The sequence below is a fragment of the Parus major genome, chromosome 5 (assembly GCF_001522545.3).
Source record: "Parus major isolate Abel chromosome 5, Parus_major1.1, whole genome shotgun sequence".
Lineage (NCBI taxonomy): Eukaryota > Metazoa > Chordata > Aves > Passeriformes > Paridae > Parus > Parus major.
Genome location: NC_031774.1, coordinates 35,196,103 through 35,217,471, shown reverse-complemented (window position 1 = coordinate 35,217,471; position 21,369 = coordinate 35,196,103). Strand labels below are relative to the sequence as shown.

The 21,369-nt window shown below is 39.8% G+C and overlaps 2 protein-coding genes and 1 long non-coding RNA gene across 21 annotated transcripts in view; 2 read left to right on the top strand and 1 right to left on the bottom strand.

Moving 5' to 3' along the window:
• HEATR5A (HEAT repeat containing 5A) overlaps positions 1–1,719 on the top strand; it is a 65,138-nt gene extending 63,419 nt beyond the window's left edge. For all 7 annotated transcript variants that reach the window (XM_015629814.3, XM_015629818.2, XM_015629820.2 and 4 more), the window contains one exon: positions 55–1,719. In XM_015629814.3, coding sequence (XP_015485300.1) covers positions 55–356 — 302 coding nt within the window. In that variant the 3' untranslated portion in view covers positions 357–1,719. The remainder of the gene's footprint in view (positions 1–54) is intronic.
• LOC109022682 lies at positions 1,584–16,156 on the bottom strand. The gene is made up of 3 exons (XR_002001824.2): positions 15,908–16,156; positions 6,349–7,989; positions 1,584–2,185 (listed from the first exon to the last, which is right to left on the bottom strand). It is a non-coding gene; the product is annotated as an uncharacterized LOC109022682 (long non-coding RNA).
• Positions 16,157–16,294: 138 nt separating this feature from the next.
• HECTD1 (HECT domain E3 ubiquitin protein ligase 1) overlaps positions 16,295–21,369 on the top strand; it is a 65,436-nt gene continuing 60,361 nt past the window's right edge. For 8 of the 13 annotated variants that reach the window (XM_019006873.2, XM_033515198.1, XM_033515197.1 and 5 more), the window contains exons 1-2: positions 16,307–16,515; positions 19,780–19,883. The gene's annotated coding sequence lies outside the window, so the exon portion shown is untranslated. Of the gene's footprint in view, positions 16,516–19,779; positions 19,884–20,338; positions 20,461–21,369 lie in introns of those variants that run through there. The other 5 variants (XM_033515202.1, XM_033515195.1, XM_015629802.3 and 2 more) reach the window with 5 other exon arrangements.

Sequence of the window (21,369 nt, the reverse complement as noted above, 5' to 3'; positions counted from 1 at the left end):
TTTGACACTATTTTTAAAAATTGTTTATTGAAATTCTCTTTTCAATGTCTATAGGTGCTCACTTGGTGGCCTGCTTTCTTCCCATCCTCATTTCCTTTCTTTTGGATGAAAATGCGCTGGTTTCTGCTACAATCTCGGCAAAAAATCTCCATGAGATTGCTTTGCAAACTCTGATGCAGATTGGTCCACAGTACTCATCAGTTTTTAAAAAAATAATGGCCTCCTCTCCAACTATGAAAGCCAGGCTTGAGTCAGCTGTTAAAGGCAATCAAGAAAGCATCAAAGTGAAGACTACTAAACATGCAAAAAATCCTGGGAAAAGTTCAAGCATTCAGCTAAAGACCAATTTTCTTTAAAGCCCCATATTGTCATTTTATGCACTTTGATATCAACAGCAAAAAGTCCCTTTAAATTTCTAATCACAAATGATTGTCATGAGTTGATCTCGTGTATTTCAGTTTGTGCTGAAGTATTACAGAAAGTTTTTAAGAGAAAGCAAGTCTCTAGATAACTTTCTCTTAGTGTGAGACTTCTTAAATATCCCTAAGAACTATGAGTAAATCAGAGGTCATCAGATCTTTTTTTATTATTATTATTTTGGACTAAAATATCAGAAATGCACATGCCTATATTTAAAAAAAAAAGTGAACTTTACCATAGATATATTTAGGAACATCCCACATGTAGCCATTAAGCAAAGTTAATTTTTTTAAAAAATCAGTATTTGTCAAAAATTAGTTAATGTACTTGGTTTTTGGATTTAACAGGGACATATATTTACTTACAAATTGTAATCTATGCTAATTACTAATTTAACAGACTGCATCATTCATTAAACAGATTAAATATCCTTGTAAGCCTTACAATAGTTTATTGTTGATCTCAGAAAATTCAACTCAATAAAGGTAATATGGATAGCTTTAATCCTAATGACATCTTGAGCTGGCCAGGGTGTAACAAATGCTGTGAAATACAGCTCTCCAATGCCTCTCTGGGGACTGTGGTTCTTTCCAGAGTGGGACTGTCATGCATATGTGAGGATTGACAGGCTCAGTGCCTTGCTGCTTGACACAGTCTCACTTTTCAGGATGTGTACTTTGATAAGTTTGTGGTAGGGGAGCCAGGCAATAGCTTACATATCCTGTCCGGGACTGGACAGCAATTTTAACGTACTGTGCCTCAATTCAGACCTCTGCTCTATCTGGATGGATGATCCCTGATCTTTGAATGATCACTGATATATACATTTAACTTAATTTCTGTGTCTCTGCAGTGAGAGATGGAAGTATTTGAAGTCACCTTGTCTTGTGTCTATAAATAGAGTGCAACAAACTCATAATAAGAAGTATGTAATTAACATTTTTAGCAAGGAACCTATTTTAATATAGAAAAATAACTATCAAAACTGCAATGGCTGTGAAATATTTTTTAAGTACAATGTATTGACTTCTTTCTTAATACCAGTATTACCTAAACCAAACACTGTCAACCTGAGGATACTATTTCCTTCTTTAATCTAATTGCTTTAAAAGGAAGAAGAAAAAAATATTTACAGAACTGAGAAACACACTGTGACTCAGGAAGAGTGTGATGTACTGTATTTTATTAGAAGTTTTGTATATAAATGTAATTGTAAATTGTACAGAATTAACAATTTGACCAAAGTTCCAACAATTCTTTTTTTTAATTCACATAAATAAAGCTAATTTTCTTCATTTAGTATTTGTCTTCGTTCTTTTATCCAATAGCAGAGGAGCTCTAAGGACTTGTGTATTAGAAAGAAATCATATGCTGCCTCAAGGCAACTAATAATAAATGTTTGGATTGTGTGCATCAAGGTCTGTGACTGAACATTGCAGGTCTTCCTCTTTTGTGAGTAGCACAGTGAGTAAGTAAGTAGGACCAGGGAGATTTTTCATGTGTAAATCCCTCTTTTGTGCCAAGTGCTGAAATGTGTGAACTGTGGGAAGGTGGTTGAGATGCCTTCCATCTTTCCCTGGAGAACCAAAGTCCTGTGTTCCACCTCTTCATTGAAGTTAAATCTGTGGTTGCTGGCTGTGTTAAAAGGGACTTATATTAGCTTTGGCAGTTACTCATCTTCATCTCTGTAGTATTTTTTTATCATGTTGCTTTACTCTTCCAAGTTTACTGGTGGGGTTTTTTATTTTGTTTCCCAAGGCTGCTTCTGGAAAATCATAGATTCTTATGTAAATTAAAACTTTTAAATTAAATTCAAATCATGCTTGCTATCAAAATGGCCAAGTATATTGCTGAGGAAGTTAATTGTACAAAAGATATTTGTGGCTACTTTTTGTTTGCATAGCAATGTACCAACATTTTTTTTAATGTTGATGAGACAATCTATTGAAAACCTACTTCACTCAAAACCTTGTAAGAAGCATATTCAAATTGCAAGAGCACCAAGGAAAGCTGCTAAAAGCCAAAAATTAAAGTTTAGTGCAGGTTAGTCCTAGATTTCTTAGAATGTTTTGTTGCAGTAGCTCACAACTGAGCCATTGAGAAATGTCGTGATTATATGATTTGACATTTCTTGATCAAGTCTTGTGGCCACATGTGGAAAAGTACAGTTTTCAACATATCTTTGTATTGCAGGAGCAAAAATGATTCCAGTAAAGAGAACTGCTGCTATTTCTTAATGTCAGTTGTAAATTAGGACTAATGTGTGAGCTTTGTTTATCCAGATAATTAATTTATTCACATAGTAAAAGTACCTGTGCCCTGAGTTCTACTTTCTTACATACACATAAAACATTGAGTTGGATCATATGAATGATACTACTAATTTAAAATTTTATAAAAGAATCTTACACATATTATCTTGTTTCAGTTATAAAAATATTTTGGCCTTTAGTACCAGGTGTCTTTGATGCAGTCTTACAGAAACTTGCATAAGTCTCTTTTTTCCTGATGAAATAAGGAAGACCACAGAGCAGTTTTGGTTTTAATTCCCCTCATCCTTTTTAAGCATTGCTTGACATGCAAGCTCTCATGTTTAGCCAAGGAAAAAGAGCCAAACATATGTTTAGCCATAAACCAGAGCCCCACTTCTGGCACTCCTGCTTCCTGTGTCCCTTGCCTCCTTTCTGATTGTTTTTTGTCCCATTTCTCTACAAGTACCAATACATTTTTTCCAGTAAATTGTCTTTGCAATGAAGTATGTGGCCTGCATGCATGTTTACTTTGTATGTTTCCACTGTTTATACAAGAAGTTGAATGGGTTTGTGTGACAAAAGATCCTGTGTCTAACCTCAAGTGCATAGATACACGTAGGATCATGGAATGTACTGTTCAAGTGCTATGCAGAAATTATTTGCAGACAGCTTTCTGTTGACTGCAGTAAACCAGAATTGGTCGAAACTGTGCAAAAGCATCACACAGCTGGGATGTGGTGGGTTCTAACTGGATACAAGTCTGTAGCACTGCAGCTGAAATAGCAGCTTTTCTGTTAGTGTTGCTAAGACTAGAATGAGTCTGAGACTGACCCGGTATGTTCCAAAGTGCAGCAGTCACCTTCAGGCTGACAGAGGTGTTAGTCCAGTGATGCACATATCACCATAAAATAGGATTATCAAATGCATAGGAAGCATAGCAGATTTTTCTATTAATGAATGTCAGTTACTAATTGGAATTTCCAGAGTTTTTTCCCTCAAGACTGCCAAAGCAGTATCAAAGTGAGTTGTTGCAATTGCAGGAGTGGTGGAGAGATCTAGGATCATTTGCTGGTTTATCAGAAGTAACAGTAATACTACTTAATAGGGAATCAGGTGGAAAATTCAGCAGCGTTTCAGTATAGCTTTAATTTGAATAAAGTTGGATGTGTCTGTGACAACAATATGAGGGGTCACGGTGACAGTGTCCTCTAAAGCTTCATTCCTAATCTCAACACTAGGTATGTATACACGTTCTGTTTTCAGGTTCCTGAAATATAACTCTCTTATCACTAGACAGTCAGTCAGAAGCAGTTTCCAAGAAAAGCATGATGTTTCTTTGACCAGTATTGGTCTACTAATAAACCACTGTGCTTCCTGACAGTGAAAAACCTAGCCAATGACTTCAAACTAGGCAAGAAGGCAAGGGGGAAAAACCTTAGACAATTAACACTTTCTTTAGGAAGAACATACAGCAGGGTGAATTACTTGTCTACTTCTCTGCTCTGCAGTGTCAAAAACCACTGGAAGAGTCACTGCTCTCTGTCTTGAAAGTAAAATTGCTTGGCCAGCCCTGATCCTGTGGGTGTTCCTAGACACTGCTTGTGGCAGAACCTCTAATCCTAAAAACTGGCTGATAAACTGACTTTCCTGTGGCCAAGTGTTAAAAGAAGTGCTCAGATTTGTCCGCAGCACTTGAGCGGGAGCAACCCTGGAGCTGTTGCTGTAGATGACATTTCACAGAGGGCTCCCATCCAATTAGCTGAAGTATGTGGCAAGCAGTTCAAGCTGTTTAATGACAGTGGCTATAGATTCAAATACATAAAAAATTAAAAAGCATATTTGGCCACACATGACATGCTCTACCTGCTTCTAACATACTTAAAGTAATGAATACTGAAAGTTGATCAGGCAAAATGAAATAAGGCAACTGCATTTGATAAATGATGTTACCTGCACAAGGAAACCCTAAAGATGTCAGTGCTATGGCATCAACTTATCCAAAATGTGTGGTTTTCACTTTGATTTTGATGTACAGTTGTGGATTTTTGAACCTTTTTTTTTTTTCCCCCCCTAAAATATTCTCTGGATTCTCTGGGGAACAAGTGGTTTATTCCATATAACAATGAAAAGGGAAGTTACATCTAAATATAGCAAAAGTAGGGCTGAAGATATTGTCTGAGAAACAGGTCAGTGCAAAAGAAGGCCTTTAAAACCTCCTGCAGGAACCTGTGGTACATTAACCCAAATTCACTCACTCTGCAGCCAGATATCTGTTTTGGTCCATGGTCCTATGTCACTTCCATACTCCTGTTTATCTCAAGTGCAAAGTCTGATTCTAAAAGGAAGAATGTGGCATCAAATCCCCCTCCTCTGTGCTTGCATTCCAGAGCCTGCTGTCTGTGTGCATATTAGTGCCTCTGCCAGTTTGCCTACTTATTGCACAGAAAAACTTATATAGATAAAGAGGTTTGCAGGTGAAGAAAACCTGTTTTTAAAAGTTGCTGATAAGGAGCTAAACTTAGGAATGATGCAGATTGCTAAAGTTCCATTCTAAGCTACACCCTTATTGTTTGCAATTGTGTAGGCAAAAAAAATGCATTTTTTAAACTAATGTTATTATTAATGTATTAAAATTTATGTGAACTATCTCACTGCCAATACAGAATTATTGAGAATCCCTGTTGCTACTAGTGGGAATTTTTTCTTATTATAACCTTCTCTGGGGATGATTTTGTTTATGGTATTTTTGTAAGCATTTTTTTCTTCCCACTGCATCAGTTCTCTGTGTCCTTTTCCACAAAAAAAGGTTTTGTATGAGACATATTTTCTGTGGAAGTACGAAGTACAGGCCTCAGGGATTCTGGAAGCAATTTTGATTTATCTCTAAAAATAGAAATATTATGCAATTTGAAAATACAACCTATCATTATGAAGGCAAATGCTCCTAACCTCATCTTCCCTCATGTAAAATTCATGTCAAACACCAAGAAAAAATTGTCACAGATGTATGCATGTTTTATGGGAAACACAAGGATAACTGGTTCAAGCTGCTGCCACCAAATTAACCTGAAATTCAGTTAGGGAATAAAAAAACTTGCTCATAAGAAAAAATCAGGTACTTCTTCAAGTGCATGTATTAAATAATCAAGGTTGGGATGAAGAGGGGAAATAGAAGAGGCAATATAAGTGAATGTACTTTCCCCTCCTTTTTGAGGCACAAGGCAAGCTGGTATTCAGCTACCAGGCCACATAGTAATGTGGCCAGGGGGAGGGTGGGAGGGTATAAAAGCTTATTTTTATTCCATTCAACCCTGTTCCCTTCTGAAACCAACAAATCTGGATAAAATTTACTTTCATAGATTGAAGCTGTTTAAGCTGGTTGGAGAGAGTCTCAAGAACGAGTGGTCTTGAGCTGGAGCCATAACCAGTTGGAGCATAGTTCTAGGCACCCTCTAAACCATACAGTAAATGCAGATACATGCAGACCCTTGGGGCTTAAATAGTTGCAGTATTCTATCCTGACTTTCCCACATAATTTCGGAGATGTGTCCCTGTCTGGTACAAGGAGGAAAGACAGTGAGCATCGTATGAACCACCAAAGTAGTTTTCTCTGTGTGAGGGCAGCTGCACCTGGGGAAGCTATGAGTTAATTTTTTCTGAGAAGGCAATTTCCTACCTTTCCAGTAGGTTTTCTGTAGCCACCTGCTCCTCGTTCAGGCACCTCCTCTGGGATGCTGCTGATCCATGCAGCTACCGCTGCATGTGTGGCTGCGTGGGTGTGTGTGTTACTCAGTCACTGACAGTGGCCTGGATCTGTGCTGAGACTGTTGCTAGCCAAGTGCTACCAGACTTCGTGGATAAAATCAAGTGATACGTGGAAATGAGCTGCTCTTCACATTGGTCTGGGCCATGATGTAAGCATGTCTCTCCATGAGACCCCTGAGAGCAGCAGTTGCTGAAGCCTGTCAACGCACATGTATTTATCCACACAGTGTCCTGCTCATTCTCTGCACTTGCAGCAACATCCAGCACCATGAACTGCAAGGATTTAGGATAAGCAGCAGTCAGTCCTAAAGACTTCTGGAGATTTTCCTGGCCAAGACAGAAGAGAAATGGATGTTGAATGTACCGGCTATAGAGCAAAGAGACTACAGAAGAAGCTACAACTTGGGGAAACTGACTGTTCCAGGCTGTGGTACGTCTTGGCCGGATCAACTTTACATTTGGTGGGCAGGATTTGAAACTGTATTCTTCCCTGGCTTGTTCTGGAATTTACCTAAAGGAATGGCCTTCAATGCTGTCATTTTCTCCTTCAGGAGGTAATGAATATATTAACTGTCAGTAGTTCTCTCTCAACCCTCTAGGTTTGTGAAGCTGTACCTAGACTACACAGAATCCCCCAAAACAACTGAATCTTTTTATCTTTTTATCTTTCTTTTACTTTTAATTTTACTTTTTTTTTTTTTTTTTTTTTTTTTTTTTTTTTTTTTTTTTTTTTTTTTTTTTTTTTTTTTTTTTTTTTTTAATCTGTGTATTTCTAGTAAGTGGACAGACTTAGACAGACATGCAAGTGTCTAAAGTCGAGTTCCTCTTGCTGAAATCCCAGAATGAGAACTATGTGCAGCTTGCTGTTACAGATCTTTTCTGGTTGCATTGCTTATGTTCAGGTAGCCAACACCCAGCCATGACTGGAGGACAATGTGCTCCAGTGAACCAGGAGAACAGAAGAGATGGCTGTGGGGATGGGGCAGCTCAGAGGAAAAAGCAGCAGGAAAGGAGCAAATACAAAGGCTGCTGAGGAAGCAACAACATTCTAGGCAGATTTTTCAAATCAAACAAATGCTGAAGGATTAGGACAGGACAGAAATGAAGGAATGAGGAAGCAGAACAAGAGACACACGCCTGGGTAGTAAAAGAAAGAAGAGAAAATAATAATTAAATCAGTCACCTTGTTGATTCATTGCTTTGAAACAGCTTGTGTGAAATATCATAACTTAATGGTTGACTGGAATCCTAAAAAAATATTTTACAAATTGAACTGCTCTGATTTGAAAAGTTCACACAATTTTCTGTTACATGAGGTTTTCTTGTTCTATTTTGTACTGCCTATTACTTAGGAAGAGACTGCCAACCCATGTAAATCAAAGCAAAACACTGAGTAGTAGCAGCACAGGATGAGACAAGTTAACAACATTGCTATAAAAAGTAACAGAGTTACTTGCAGACAATACTGGGAGTCTCTACCTGTTACTAAAATAAAGCCGCCACAACAGGATCCCATTCTGTACAGCTTCCAAGTAAGCCATGAAAACAGCCCCTGCAATGGTGGAAACTTCATCAGAAAGCACTACTTGTTACACACACACAAAAGGGAAATTTTATATATGATACAAAGTAGGAGGACAAGTTAGCAGTGATGTAACTCGTCAGCTGCAAGAGCAGCCACACGCCCTGGTTTCCATTGCCTTTTCAGTACTGGTTACAACACCTGTGCATACACGCTTTGGATGTTGACCTCCACAAAGTTTGAAATTGCTTATAAGGAGTGAATTGAATGGCAAAATTTTCACCACTCTTCTTAGATCAGGGTTTTGTCTTAAACGGGTGGGTAGCTTTTGGAAATGTAGACCATTCCTTGGTGGGTGTTGAGAGGCCAGAGGAAAGGCAGAGTTGGGAAGTGGCACTGTTCAGTGGGAGAGGAGCTTTTCTAGGGCAGATAGATGGGAACAGAGTGCACTTACTGGTTCCTGGTTACTGTGATCCCAAGGAACTGCCAGCTGCCTGTAATTGCTGGCAACAGCTCAGTCCCTCCAGGGCAGGGAAGAAAGAATAAATACCTTCAGCCTTTAATTATAGCTTGTTCTTACTCCCCAGTTAAGAAGAAATGGAAGCTGCTGATAACACAGTCTGCACAAAGTAGGCCTGAGATGGGAACTGGTTTCTATGAACACAAATAAATGTGCTTGTTGTTCTTTTAGGGGGACAGAGGCACTGGAAACAAATCATGGAGGTGCCAGAGAAAACATTCTGTGAAAAGTAAATATTGCTGTGCCCTTTTTTGTGCCTCCCCATCCCAACCCCACAAAAGGGTCTAGTTATTTGCAAAGTGCCAGCCTTATCGACCTTGGCAGACATGCACTGAGGCCACATGGAGCACTGTCATGCAAATAAGGTTCTTGCTGTACAGGTTATCTGGTTAAGAAGTCCTAATAGTAGCTGGTAGCAAATGCTGTCTAGAAACCAGAGCCTCTGAATTTCTTCACAGCTACAGCAAGGCTGATGAATTGGCATTGGTAAAAGAGTTGCTCCATGGCAAAATAAAATCTATGGAGTGGTCAAGGTTTTAAACTTTTCCGACTTTGAAATACAAGATTATCCTGTGTTTTAGCTGAACTGTCACTGTTTGTCACCCTGAAAACTAAAGCCTTCTGATAATGTTTTCATAGTTTTAGTTACTTTCCCATGATAGTTCTATAACCATAAGTTGTTTATCACATTCCTTCTAAGAAATATCTTTTGATGGAAGTTCTGCATGACCAGTGTGATTGGGAAGGTGGTAACTTAGTTCTCTAATCCCTGGTCCTTGCTGAGAATCCAGAAATCCTGGAGTCAGAGAACAAAGGTTGGTTCTTTCCTGTTCTAATGCTGCAAGGTGTTCATATGAATCATTTCATGTCCTTTAGCAACAAGGGTTGGCTCCTGTTCTACTAACTAGATCACTAAAATTGATGAATAAATTCTCAGTAATTAACATTGTACCAAGGTAAACATTGTACCAAGTAAGACAGAATCCTGAAAATAAAAGAATCCTGGGAAAACCTCCAAAAATTTAATAACAATTTGGTGTTATTTATAAACTTGAGAAAATTTACTATTTATCACTACATGGTTAAATGTTTATATAAGTGTAGGGAAGCTTTTTTTTCCTGGTTTGTTTCTGGTCTAAAATCAGATTACTTCGTTTCTTCAAAGCAGATTAGACTCAGAACCAAATGGGATACATTCATGAAAGGGTGGTAATGAGATTACCTTCATCTTTCTCATTTTGGTATCTGATCAGTCACTGTAATTTTTTGGTTTTCAAGCTGGAGTTTGTAGGTTAGTACAAGTTACAAATTTAAGTTTTACAAACATGCAAGTTTTACGTATTGAAACATACAAAGATATGTTAACCATTTTTTTCCCCTGTAGATCCACCATTTACTGCTTTCCTCAGACATCTCCTGGTGTGATCTGAATTTTGATGTAAGGCTGAGTTTAAGGTTATCCTACAAAGAGCATTCTAATTCCATGGTTCTGAAAGCTGAAGGCAACACTTAAGCACAATTTAAATAAAATTCAAATGTTTTGATAGCCAAACCTTGAGTTTAAATACTGGAATTTCCTGGAATTTAAAGTAATTTTTTGACTAAAGCCTAGTCTGGAGTGAAAATGGGAGGAAGAGATGAAAAAAGATTGGACAGACTGTCAAGGAAAATTTAGAATTTACTCCAAATTTGGTTTAGACATGGCATCATTTCTGGGGAGAAAGAAAAATAGTGCAGGAGGCCACTTTTCAGAAATACTGTATCAGTGGTATTGAGATTTAGAGGGTTTTTGAGGAATGTTTGCACTGGCCTTGCTACCCCCATCACCAGGCCTGAATGAAGGTCCAGGGGGTTCCTGCTGGGACAGGGGGAAAGCAGGAGCTTGTGGGTTGGGTGGCAGAGGACAAGTGTACTTGGGAGTGCCTGCAAGGTGCAGGGGGTACCCTGGGACTCCCAGCTCCCTCCTATCTGTTCTACTTGATCTTAATAGAAAAACTTTATGTGTAGGATATGTCTGTCATGTGCAGGATGAGGTGGGAGAGGCCTGTTTGAAAGATAGAAAAGCCAATGAACCATTTTTTCCATGTAAACTATAATTTTGGGAAATTATTTTAAGGCACTCTGGAGACCAGAAAGTGTTTCCTTGAAAATCCTTTAACCTTCTGTGACAACTGCACCAGAGGGTTGGTGTTAGTGGTATGAGAAAGGGGAGAGAGAATGGGAAGCTCTTTCAAAGGAATGCTGGGACAGGGGTTTCTACAGTCCCAGAAATTCTCTACATCTGACATGAAAGACCCCGAGGAACAAAATATTTTATCATCCAGGTTTGGCCTTAAATTGACCTTGCTAGATAGCTCTGCCAATGGGGGCTACCTGAAAGGAAAGCCAGCAACATCACTGTGAAGTGATACTGAAACTTTCATTCCTATCTACATAATTTATACTAATAAAATTAATTCTAATATTTAAATTGTCAGTCTTATTTGTAATTACCTAAGGCCAGAAGGAGAATCAGAAGAGACTCCTTCTCTGATGCAACTGCCTATTTCAGGTCAGTAGTACAAGATAGATTAGTTTTGCACGATTTTGTATTCTGCTATTCTATGTTTTTATCAACCACAACTTGTACTGGCAGGACTGCCCTTTAATATTAATTATTAAGCTTGCTTTTAGTCCTCATCTGTGATTTGTGCTTACTCTTGACAGCATAAAGCGTCACAGAGCTAAGCCAAGAAGCGTCAGCATACACCAGCACTGTGTTGGCTCCTGCCAGTGCAAAAAAGCTGATGAATTTAGCTACAGAAGCAGAGTGGAGGTAGGGAAACAAGCCTGGAGTTAGTGCAGAGCCAGCACCACCATATTAATGACATACTTCCTGAGGGTGCCATTTTCTCTTGTTTTAAGCTAAATATGTAATGTACCTCATGTACCATTTGAATGCATGGTACCATTCAAACGAGCTACCTTTTCATTAAAAACAATGAATGCAGATGTGTGGTAATGGTGGTGGTGTTTTCAAGTCCTCTTATTTTGGAATGTCCCTACTAATGTCCCTAGTCAACTATGATTTACAGAATACAGTTGATAATGACAAACTTTCTCTACCTTTCAAATTCTGCTTCACAGCTAAAGCAGCCATGTGGGGTGTCTAAATCTGCTGTGTGAGAGCACAAAGTCACCTTAGGTGCAGTTAGGTATAGGTTAATACTGGAAGGCAGTAAGGAGTCAGATATTTAGCTTATAGGAGACACAAAACTATCATTTTACAGTTGAGAATGGTTTGATGGTTGCATCTTCCAACTGTTTTAGGAGACACCAGGGTATTAGTATCTACCACAACTGTTTATCAAAGTACAGAAGAAAAGTAACTAGGGCTACATTCTTGAAGTCTTCATTATATTTATTATCTTTATTATTTAAAACTGGATATTCTATTGCTACAGCAGAGTTCTGCTAAAGTATACATGAGGCACCAGACACTGAACACAAAGATCTCATCTTTCTTGCCTAACACCACAGGAAGAAGTCTCTCAAATGTCCTTTTGGGTTAATTTCTGCCCACATTTACATGCACAAGCACCCACTAATTGAATTTCATACATTGGTGGGGTACAACACTGTTATGGAGGGCACAATTTACCTCCAAATGTCAGTCTTAAGCCTGCTTCCTAAGGTTACCTGTTTGAGATAACTTGCAAGTATATTTTCATATAACTTCTGTGGCCAGTAATGAACTGTTTTTCTCAAAACATTGCTTACTGCTTTCCTATCAAGTTACAAGTACTGCTAAACGTTGGGCAATCTTACCAGCCTGCCTCTGAGATGGGGCTGGATTCTGGCTTTGATTTGTGTGTAAGTTTCCCAATAAGGAAAGAAGCCCTGATTTGGTGTGACATTGGGAAGGCCAGCCTCACTCCAGCTGTGCTCCCTTTCTTTCCAGTGCTGAGACAGAATCCTTTCCTCTAGGTGCGTATTCCTTGTCTGTGGGTCACCCCATGGCCAGGAAGTGCAGGCTGGCTTGCAGCCATGATCCCTATAGAAGTGCAAATGCAGAGCAGCTTCGGGTTTCCTCTTGGCTTTCTTTGCACAACCAAAAGAGTTAGTGCAATAGAGTTGGGAGACCACTAATATGTAGACTTTGGAGTTGAACTACTGAGCATCTTATCAGCATGGGCTGTGTTAGTCTCTGACCTGTTTTGTAGCCTTTGTCTGAATTTTCTGTTTACTGTTAATTCTGAGGTGGAGATGTCTTCTATCTCATATGTACAGTGAGGCCTGAATCTTCACTGAGGCCTTTCAATATTTAAAATGTCTGTCAATGACACTGGTCCTCCGCTGTGAAATAGTTGGGAATTGGGAATCATTAGCCTAAGATTCAGCAGCCCCAGGCTATTCCTTCTCTCATCAGAGTGGGGACTGGGACATAGACTAATTGTTGTATGTGAAATGTTACTGCAAAAATGACATAGACAAATGTTTCTACTCTAAAATAACTGCTGACGTTGTCAGTGCAGCACACCACTTACTTTGAGAGCATGTTGTAAGCAGATAACATTTCTCTATCAAAATAACTGTCCAATGCTCCCTTTATATTAACTTGCAAGAGGCAACCTCAATGGTGCTTCTCTCTGAAATACGAGCAAAAAGTCTATCAAGTCTTTGCACTCTTTTGATCTGCAACTTGCTGCTTTCTAAATGAACAGAACTGCCACTAGATCTGGGTCTGGGTCTCACCTTAAAATGTCAAGCCAGCTAAGAATCTTGTACAAAACTTTAAATTTCTGTAGACTCAGTTTAGCTAAACTCCTATAATCAGTGCTAGTATTAGGGCCCTATTGGCTGCTGGCCTAAACTGGTGAGGCCTTACTGACATCTGTAGAATGGCATTTCTTTACAAAGATAATTTGGCCTGCTGATCTAAAGGCTGGCCCTGTATGAAAAAATGGGTAGAGTACATTCTTGCTTTGATGAAGATTGACACACAATCCTTCATCATTTTAATAAGTTACCTCTGTCCACTGAGACCAGTGTTTACACAGAAATTTTACATACAGAAAAGCCCCAAAGAGCTAATGTTTTACAGTACAAAAATCTAACCTTGTAACACAGAAAACTGACTGAGAGAAAAAGCACATGCAATATGCTTGGATAAGAAAATAATGCTAGTGTCTTACTTTATATAACTTAGAGTCAATCAGAACACTGGTATTAAAAGCTTAGCTGCAGCAACTTGGGCTGGAATTGGACTGGAACTACTTTACAGCTGACTCCGTTTTTTGAGGTATTGGTACCAGGGGCACAGGAACTGAAATATCAAATCCTGTGCACTCGTGGGAGTAATCTGTGACCTCTTCATGGATATTCAATTTTACCAGCATATGTCAATGGGTCCAAAATGGGTAAAATGTTGGGTACAAAAAGAAAAATGGATATGAATAATTTCTCCTGTGCTACTCACTCATCAGGTGGATCTCTGAACTCCTAAGGAGTTAAACACAGGTGATGAAACTTTAAAAAAATATGCTAATAGCCATGCCTTTAAAAAAGAAGTAAGTTGTAGTTTCCCTTATGTTTGTGTTAGATAGTTAACTGAAAGCTCTTAGGCAAATGATCTGATAATTATACCAATTTTCTTCCATGGCCACTTATTATTCTCTTACAAAAATGCAGCTCTACCACAAAGCTATCCACTATCAGATCAAAAAGGTCTCCTTAATTGGCCTGGGTCATAGTTTGAAATGTAGTGAGCAAAGATGGTGTTTGGAACATTCATAACTGTATATCCACATCTTTTCTCCCACTAGAAGTGCTGTTTAATCCAGTACAGCTTACTCTAAGGACATCTGAGACACACGAATTTCTCTTTCACAACCTGCTTCTTCTAAGATATTCCCTAAACAGGAATGTGTCAATTTGTTTTTAATGTCTTTGTTGAGTTTCTCATCCTTTTCCTCACATTCAACATAACAGAATGAATTTTAGGGCTTTGATCTTTAGGGGTTATTTCTGGTCTTTTAAAAAAATATTTCTGTTAAGGAAGTTTAAAAAAAAAATCAACAAAATGAAAATAAAAGCTAAGAAAATAGGAGGAATCCCCACAGCATCATTTACTGCATTCACTAGCAATGGGCAGAGAATGAAAATCAACCCTGTTTGCAGAATCAGTACCCCATTTTCAGCCAGTTATATTTAATATAATTTGAAGCCTGGTAGTAAATTCAAAGATTACAGCAGAGGGCAAATCCCAATATATTCACAATGTGATCTTCATTTATCAATAAAAATTAATGAAGAGAAAACTTGGTACACAGTTTATTGCCTCTAATAAAGTCCTTAAGGAATGTGCATTCTTTCCTTGCAGAAGTATAGACTGGAAGATCTGCAGAAACCTGGTTTCACATTGCTAGAACAATTCTAAACAAACTATAGATTTAATTTGTTTAAATGGCACCTTTCATACAAACCCAACTGTCCAAGCTCAATTGAGATTGCAGAATGTTAACTTTCTGATCAAACAAACCATCAGTGAAATACACCACTTTCCCATTTTCCCTAAATGTCATCATCGGGGCAAGGAACTTTCCCTCATTACAGTAGTAAATGATAAAACTTTCTTCTTGTGCCCTTCTCATGTGCCTTAGGACAATGCTATTACTGAATTTTGCCATGCTCTACCACACTATTCTGATTATTTTTCCGGGTTTGTGTGATGACGTAGCTCTTTTCAATTAGCAACTAATCTAGAAATGCAGATTTTAAAAGCTTGAGACCATTTCTTTTTGTGTGTCATGATATTCAATGGTGGTGAATAGGGCATAATTTCATTACAAGAATAGTGAAAGGCATTAGTAAGCTTTTAAGTATGTAAAACTTACAGTCTTTTCAATAAAACTCTTAAGATGGATTTTTTAATCCCACAATACAGAAGAATCATTTTGTGATAAATACACTTTCTTCTTATTTTAAGTCCTCTCATCAACAAAAATAATTCAAATTAATTAATATTCTTCATTGGACTTTAGGGAGACACATCAAATGCTTGATAGGACTACATGTGTCTTACTCTTTTAACAACTGAGTAGAACTATGAGGAACAAATACCAAATCTTAATTAACCTTCTGATTCAGAAAGTCACAACACAGTGTGTGCCATTAAAACAGCAAGAAGTCCTGTGATCTGAGTCACTGATCTTTTCTTCCACTTGTCTTGGATCAAGATTTATTGCTGTTGTCTATGGTACCCGGAGACAGGGTAGAGCTAGCAGCCTGAAATAGCGAACTCTTGCCTAACTTCTGTCTTCCCTTGGCAGTTGGAGGTAAAAGGGACATGAGTAAGGGCAGCTTAATTTCTATTTTCTGTCCCAAGTGGTGATATAACTGAAGCTAAACAGAAGTAGAAAGTAGTTAACTGCTACAAAGTTTACTTACTTCTCACTCTTCAGCCTAGAACATCAAAAAAGTAAATTTGAAATAAAAAGCATTCCAAAACAAAAAAAAAAAAACAAAAAACAACCCACATAAGTGAGTTTACTTAGGAAAAGGCACTGTAATGCATATGATTTTGAGCAATAATTTCAGGAAGAAGAAAAGATAATTTCATAGTATTTGCAGATCTCTGAAAAACATGCTCTTCTGTAGTCAGTTCTGAGGGTAGCTGACTGAGGAAGAAGCTTCCAGGAAGCTGAGGCTCGGCTAAGGAGGAGTCCTCCAAGCTGAGCAATGACTCAGCCCCATTCCCAGTAAACACCAGCATGTCACTGGCATTTTTATCACGTCCGCGTCACTCGTGTGCTCACCACACGGACGCGTCATTGCAAGAGCTGGCCTCCCAAAGAGGAAACCTCTCACCCAGCTCCTGCTGCAGCCTTGCGTCAGAACCACCTCGTAAACACACCTGGCTGTGCAGCAGCACGGGAATGTTTGCTGATTGCCGGGCCTGCAAAGGCTGGCACCTACTTTTGGAAAGTCAAGACGCTGACACTATGTTTGTGCTCCCCAGGCTTGTGCAACAGTGGAGTGCCTAAGAAGAGACTATGGTAATGTAGGAGGGTTTAAATCCAAAAAGCTTTTCACGATTGCATTTTATTTCTGAAAAAAAATAAATAAAGTTTTTCTGTAAGAAAATGTTAACAATATATTTAAATTCTATAAAACTAAATTTTACCTGATATAGCAAGAAAGCTTCTGTAATATTTTACCTCATTGCTTTGAAATGTGTAGCAAACATTTAGTAACTTTTTTTTTAGAAGTATAATACTAATCCAAAAAAAGGAAATGTATGGAATTATTCATCTTTTGGCTTTGGAGGAGTCGGTACTTTCAGTGTTTTCATCTAGGTTATTGTGTGGGTGGCAGAGATAAGAGTGTTAAAGCAAAAAAATAAATAATCCATAAATAACCTAACAGTTTTATTTCACTGGGCACAGCCCTGGTCTTCAGCATAAACTACTCCCTTAAATTTATGGAGGTGTTCAGGGCCTGCTTATATCACACTCTGATCTATTTACTACAGAGGAGTGATATTTTTAGGAACATCAGCTTGGCATGTACACCGAAGTAGGCAGATAGCTAACAAAAACATCAGTTATCTTGGCTTCTAGTTGCTGTATCAATTAAAAAAATATGAAGGAATCCGAGTCTTCTTGTTTTGTTTGAATTGTAGGTGTATTTCAGCTTGAGTTTTGGTCAGGTTTGTATTTTTTATAACAAAAGTCCAATTATTCCAGTCTGAAGCTTTCAATCCTTACTATCACACAGTGCTGTTAAGAGTGCCCATGCCATTTGTCCTGCTATCAGCTAAAACTGTATAGAAAACACCAGCCTGAATATAATATAAAAGCAGTAATAAATGTTATTCTTTTTGGAGCTGTAAGTGAAAAAACACTTAGGATTTTCCCATTGTGAGACAATTTTGTGGAATCCTAGCTAAAAGTGACTTCCAAGAGAATGAAACCCTTTTGAGAACACCTGCAATGTCTTGTTGAGAAGCTGTCTCAAGCAGCTTTTTTTGTCCTTTACAACACATCTCAGAATCTCTGTGTCTGCAACCCAATCCCTGATTCTTGCTACCCTTGGCACATTTTTCTGTTGTCCATGTGTCCCTGACATTATTCTAGTAATTGTGCTGACATTTTCTCTTTTAAAGCCAGGTTTTAATTTTCAGGTAAATACTCAGCAAAAAATGATGGTAATTGCTCAATATAACACTCTACAAAGATCAATCTGTGTTGACCCTATGTGGCCTAATTTCCAAAGGCACTGTCAGTCACATGTGTGGTCTGCTCAACTGTAGTCATAAATATATGGCATTATTTAAGACTTAATATAGTAACATGCCTCAGCAACTCACAGTTCCATAAGTGCTAAGACATTTCTGACTCCAGCATTACTATCTTCTTTTGTAAAGGAGGAAACAGAGACACACAGTGATTAAGGGATTAGGCCAAGGTCATACATGAAGTGCGTGCCAGCTAGTGCTAGCATTCAAGTAATTTTCTAGCTGAATGAAAAAATATGTACCTTGCACAAGCACGGGGAACAGGAGTTGTTTTTGCAAGTTTTACACAATGCTCAGTGTGGTTTTCTTCAAAGCAGCTACGACTGTCAAACTCCATTAGTTGTCATTTCAATATATGCCATCACTTGCCTTCCCCATCTGGCTGCAGTAACCCACATAAAGTTCTTCCTCAGAAGGCTTAGGCCCAGCACTAATGGAACAATAGTCATGGGCTGGAAACTTGGGGGTCTGAACAAACCTTAATTCATGTGAAAATTCAAATGAATATGAGTAATTCCATGCAAATGTGATTCTAATGTCTTTCTTATCTGCTGACTGCATTCTTACTTGCTAGTGATTTCCTTCTTAGTAAGTATTATAGAGCAGCCACTTTTGAAGAGGCAGTTCTAGTCTGGTGCTGTATGCAGAGGGAGTTTGAAACAGTAACTTCAGGGGCATCACTTGCTGTGTTGTATTTCAACGGAGTACTGCTTGACATAGAGAGAGTAGAAAATAATTTGATTGCCCATCAGCACAGGCAGTGGAAAAAAGTATTAATCAGTCAATGAACATACATATATTGTAAGAAGTATATAATCAATGAAGTGGAAATGATCTGGTCAAGATTATTTTCAGATTTGTTCTGGTGAGAAGAAATCACATAACGAGGAGCAAAAATCACTAGCACTCTTAAATATTGTATAAATGAAAAAAGATCCTGATTCCTGCTTGAAGCTGTAATACTCAATGTACTTGTAAAAAAAAAAAAAAAGGATATATGAAATTGGGCAATTCATGCAACAGGACATTGAAGTATTTATGTTTCTCCTTTTAGAAATAACTATGCAACTGAAAGATATTTCCAGCATTTAAGTTTTGTACTCCTGCTTAATAATACTTTAAATCCATGATTCACATTCTTTCCAAGTACAATATTTAAAATTTTGATTTGTTCCTAAATTAATCTGTATTTTTATATACTCACATTGTCCACAAATAACCAGACACCTGAACCAGAAACTGCATTTTTTGTGAAAGGAGTGAAATTTTTGTTTGATTTCAAAGTCTTTGGTCTTCAAAAGAAAATATTATTTCTTTATCTGAAAGTTTTCTTCACGAAAAAAGTGAAGGCAACTGTTCTAGCATCATGCAACAGGATCACTTAGTAGATGCAGGTCTCTTAAGAATGGCCTAATTCTGCTGCTTCTGAGCTGGTGAAAACTTAAAGACCAAGTTTCTAAATTAAAAGGCTGCAGACTCAGTCCTCCTACTACCTTGTGTCCTTAACTTGAAGCATATCAGAAGTCTTCCTGGCCTCTGAAGGACAAGCACAGGCAAAGGATACACATGTAAACCTCGGCTCAGCTGGAACAAATTGCAGTTAAGAGAGATGTAATGTGGTAAGGCAGAAAGGCTAAGCTGCCTTAGAAATCAGAAACAGAGACAGAAGAACTCCGGTTCTTGCCTTCTGAATAAAACCTGCACCAATAAAGATAACACTTTCTAGAGGTATTATTACAATACAAACCAACAAAAATGTTGGCATTCGGCAAGTTTTAACCAAGCATGACTGCTATTGCCTTTTTCTTCAGTGTGTAGTTTTAGCCTCCTAATTACAGGAAATGTCTATGATGTCGGTACGAGTGACATTCAAATGTACAATAATCTTATTTACTGTACTTATATTAATAGGCTTAAATTCCTTTGCAAAACATGTCATACTACAGAGAATAGAATTGTTTTCAAAATCCTTAATTTTAAATTTCTAGCAGTTTGCTTCCTTTGTCTTGTAATCATTTGCAAGGTAATTGCACAGCATTTTGCAGCACGTGTGGGAGCGGACCATTCTACTGCAAAAGGTGTCTCAAGCTACACGGCGTACTTGCAGCACTTCAAACTCTCTGACGGGTAAGAGCAACCTAAAACCTCGGCTCTGTGAGACCAAGCACTGCGACGCTTAAATCCGCTCACCAGATCCCCTTTAACGGAGCTGCTGAGGGCATCAAAGCGTTTTCAACAGTGACCCCTGAAAAGTATAGGCTTCACCGTAAAAGACTATTGTATTGAAGTAAATAATCAGAATATGGCAAGAAATAAGATGACCTGTAAACCATAAAAAATAAATCCGCGTAGCCAGGGAAAGGCCACCGGAGCCGGGGAAGGCCCTTCGCCGGGCAGGCCGCGGCCGGGGCTCCCCGGGACCTCGCTCGCGGTTCCGCAGCGGCGGCGCGGGCGGAGCGGGCCCGCGGAGCGGCCCCTTCTCCGCGGGGCTCCCGCAGCGCCCCCAGCGGCCGCTCCGCCGCCTCAGCTCCGCCCCGAGCTCGGCTCCTGCCCCGCCCGCCCACCCGCGCCGGGCGGAGCGCCATGGATGCCGCTGGCCGCCGCCTGCCGCGGGGCTCGGGCTGCCGCCGCCGCGCCGCTGCCCTGGTCCCGGCGTGGCGCTGAGGAGGGCTCGGCTCCGGCGAGGAGGCTGCGGGAGGCTAAGGTGAGCGGCCGGGGTGGCGCGGGGCCTCTCCGGCCCGCTCTGGGAGACGGCGCCTTTCCCTCGCAGCCAGGCCGGGTCACCCTGCGCGGCCTGCGGCTCGCCGGGAACTCGAGCGTCGCTGCCCGGGCCTGTCGGAGCGGGCCGAAGCTGCGGGCGGGGGGGAGGCGGCGGGTGCCGTAAAGTCTGTGCGAGAGGCCGGGGGCAGAGCGGGGCGGCTCTGCCGGGGAGCCCCTCACTCCACCGGGTGCCCCGTGCGGGGGCGGCGAGGAGGGGGAGGCGGTGCCTCCCCTGCCCCGGGCGGCGCCGTGTGGGGAAGGGGCCCAAAGCGCCGCGCGGGCCCGGGGCCCGCCTGCTGTGTGCGAGCAGGCCCGGGCGGCGCGGCATGAGTTGGGCTGCGGCCTGGCCCCTGCTCCGGGGCGGCTCTCCCGGGGGTCCCGGCCGCTCGGCACGCTCCTGTTCTGCACGGTGGTTCCCGTACAGCCCGGCTGGGATGTGAGAACAGCAGGTGCCTGTGTGGAACTTGCCCCACTTTCGCTGTCTCTTAGATTTCTTGTTTGTCTCGCTATCACCCATCTCCCCGCTCCCGGAAATAACGATTTCGTCGTGTTAAGGAGAGGTAGAATACTTATTATACGATCCCACTTTTACTGTCTGAAAGTAGTTTTATATAGGATTAGAGCAGAAAATGCAGTCTGTAAACATCTTGGAGAATCATAGGCATTGTGTAAAACTCAGAATATCTATTTACTAATATTAAATTACTTTTTAGAGTAAGATAACATCAAATATATAACTGGCAAGCAGTAGTTGAGTGAACTGTAATATTATGGTCCTAAATTATATAAAAATCTGTTGTACTTCTGTCACATCTTTGAGTTTGAAGCTATTGTGAAACAGCTGATTCAGTGT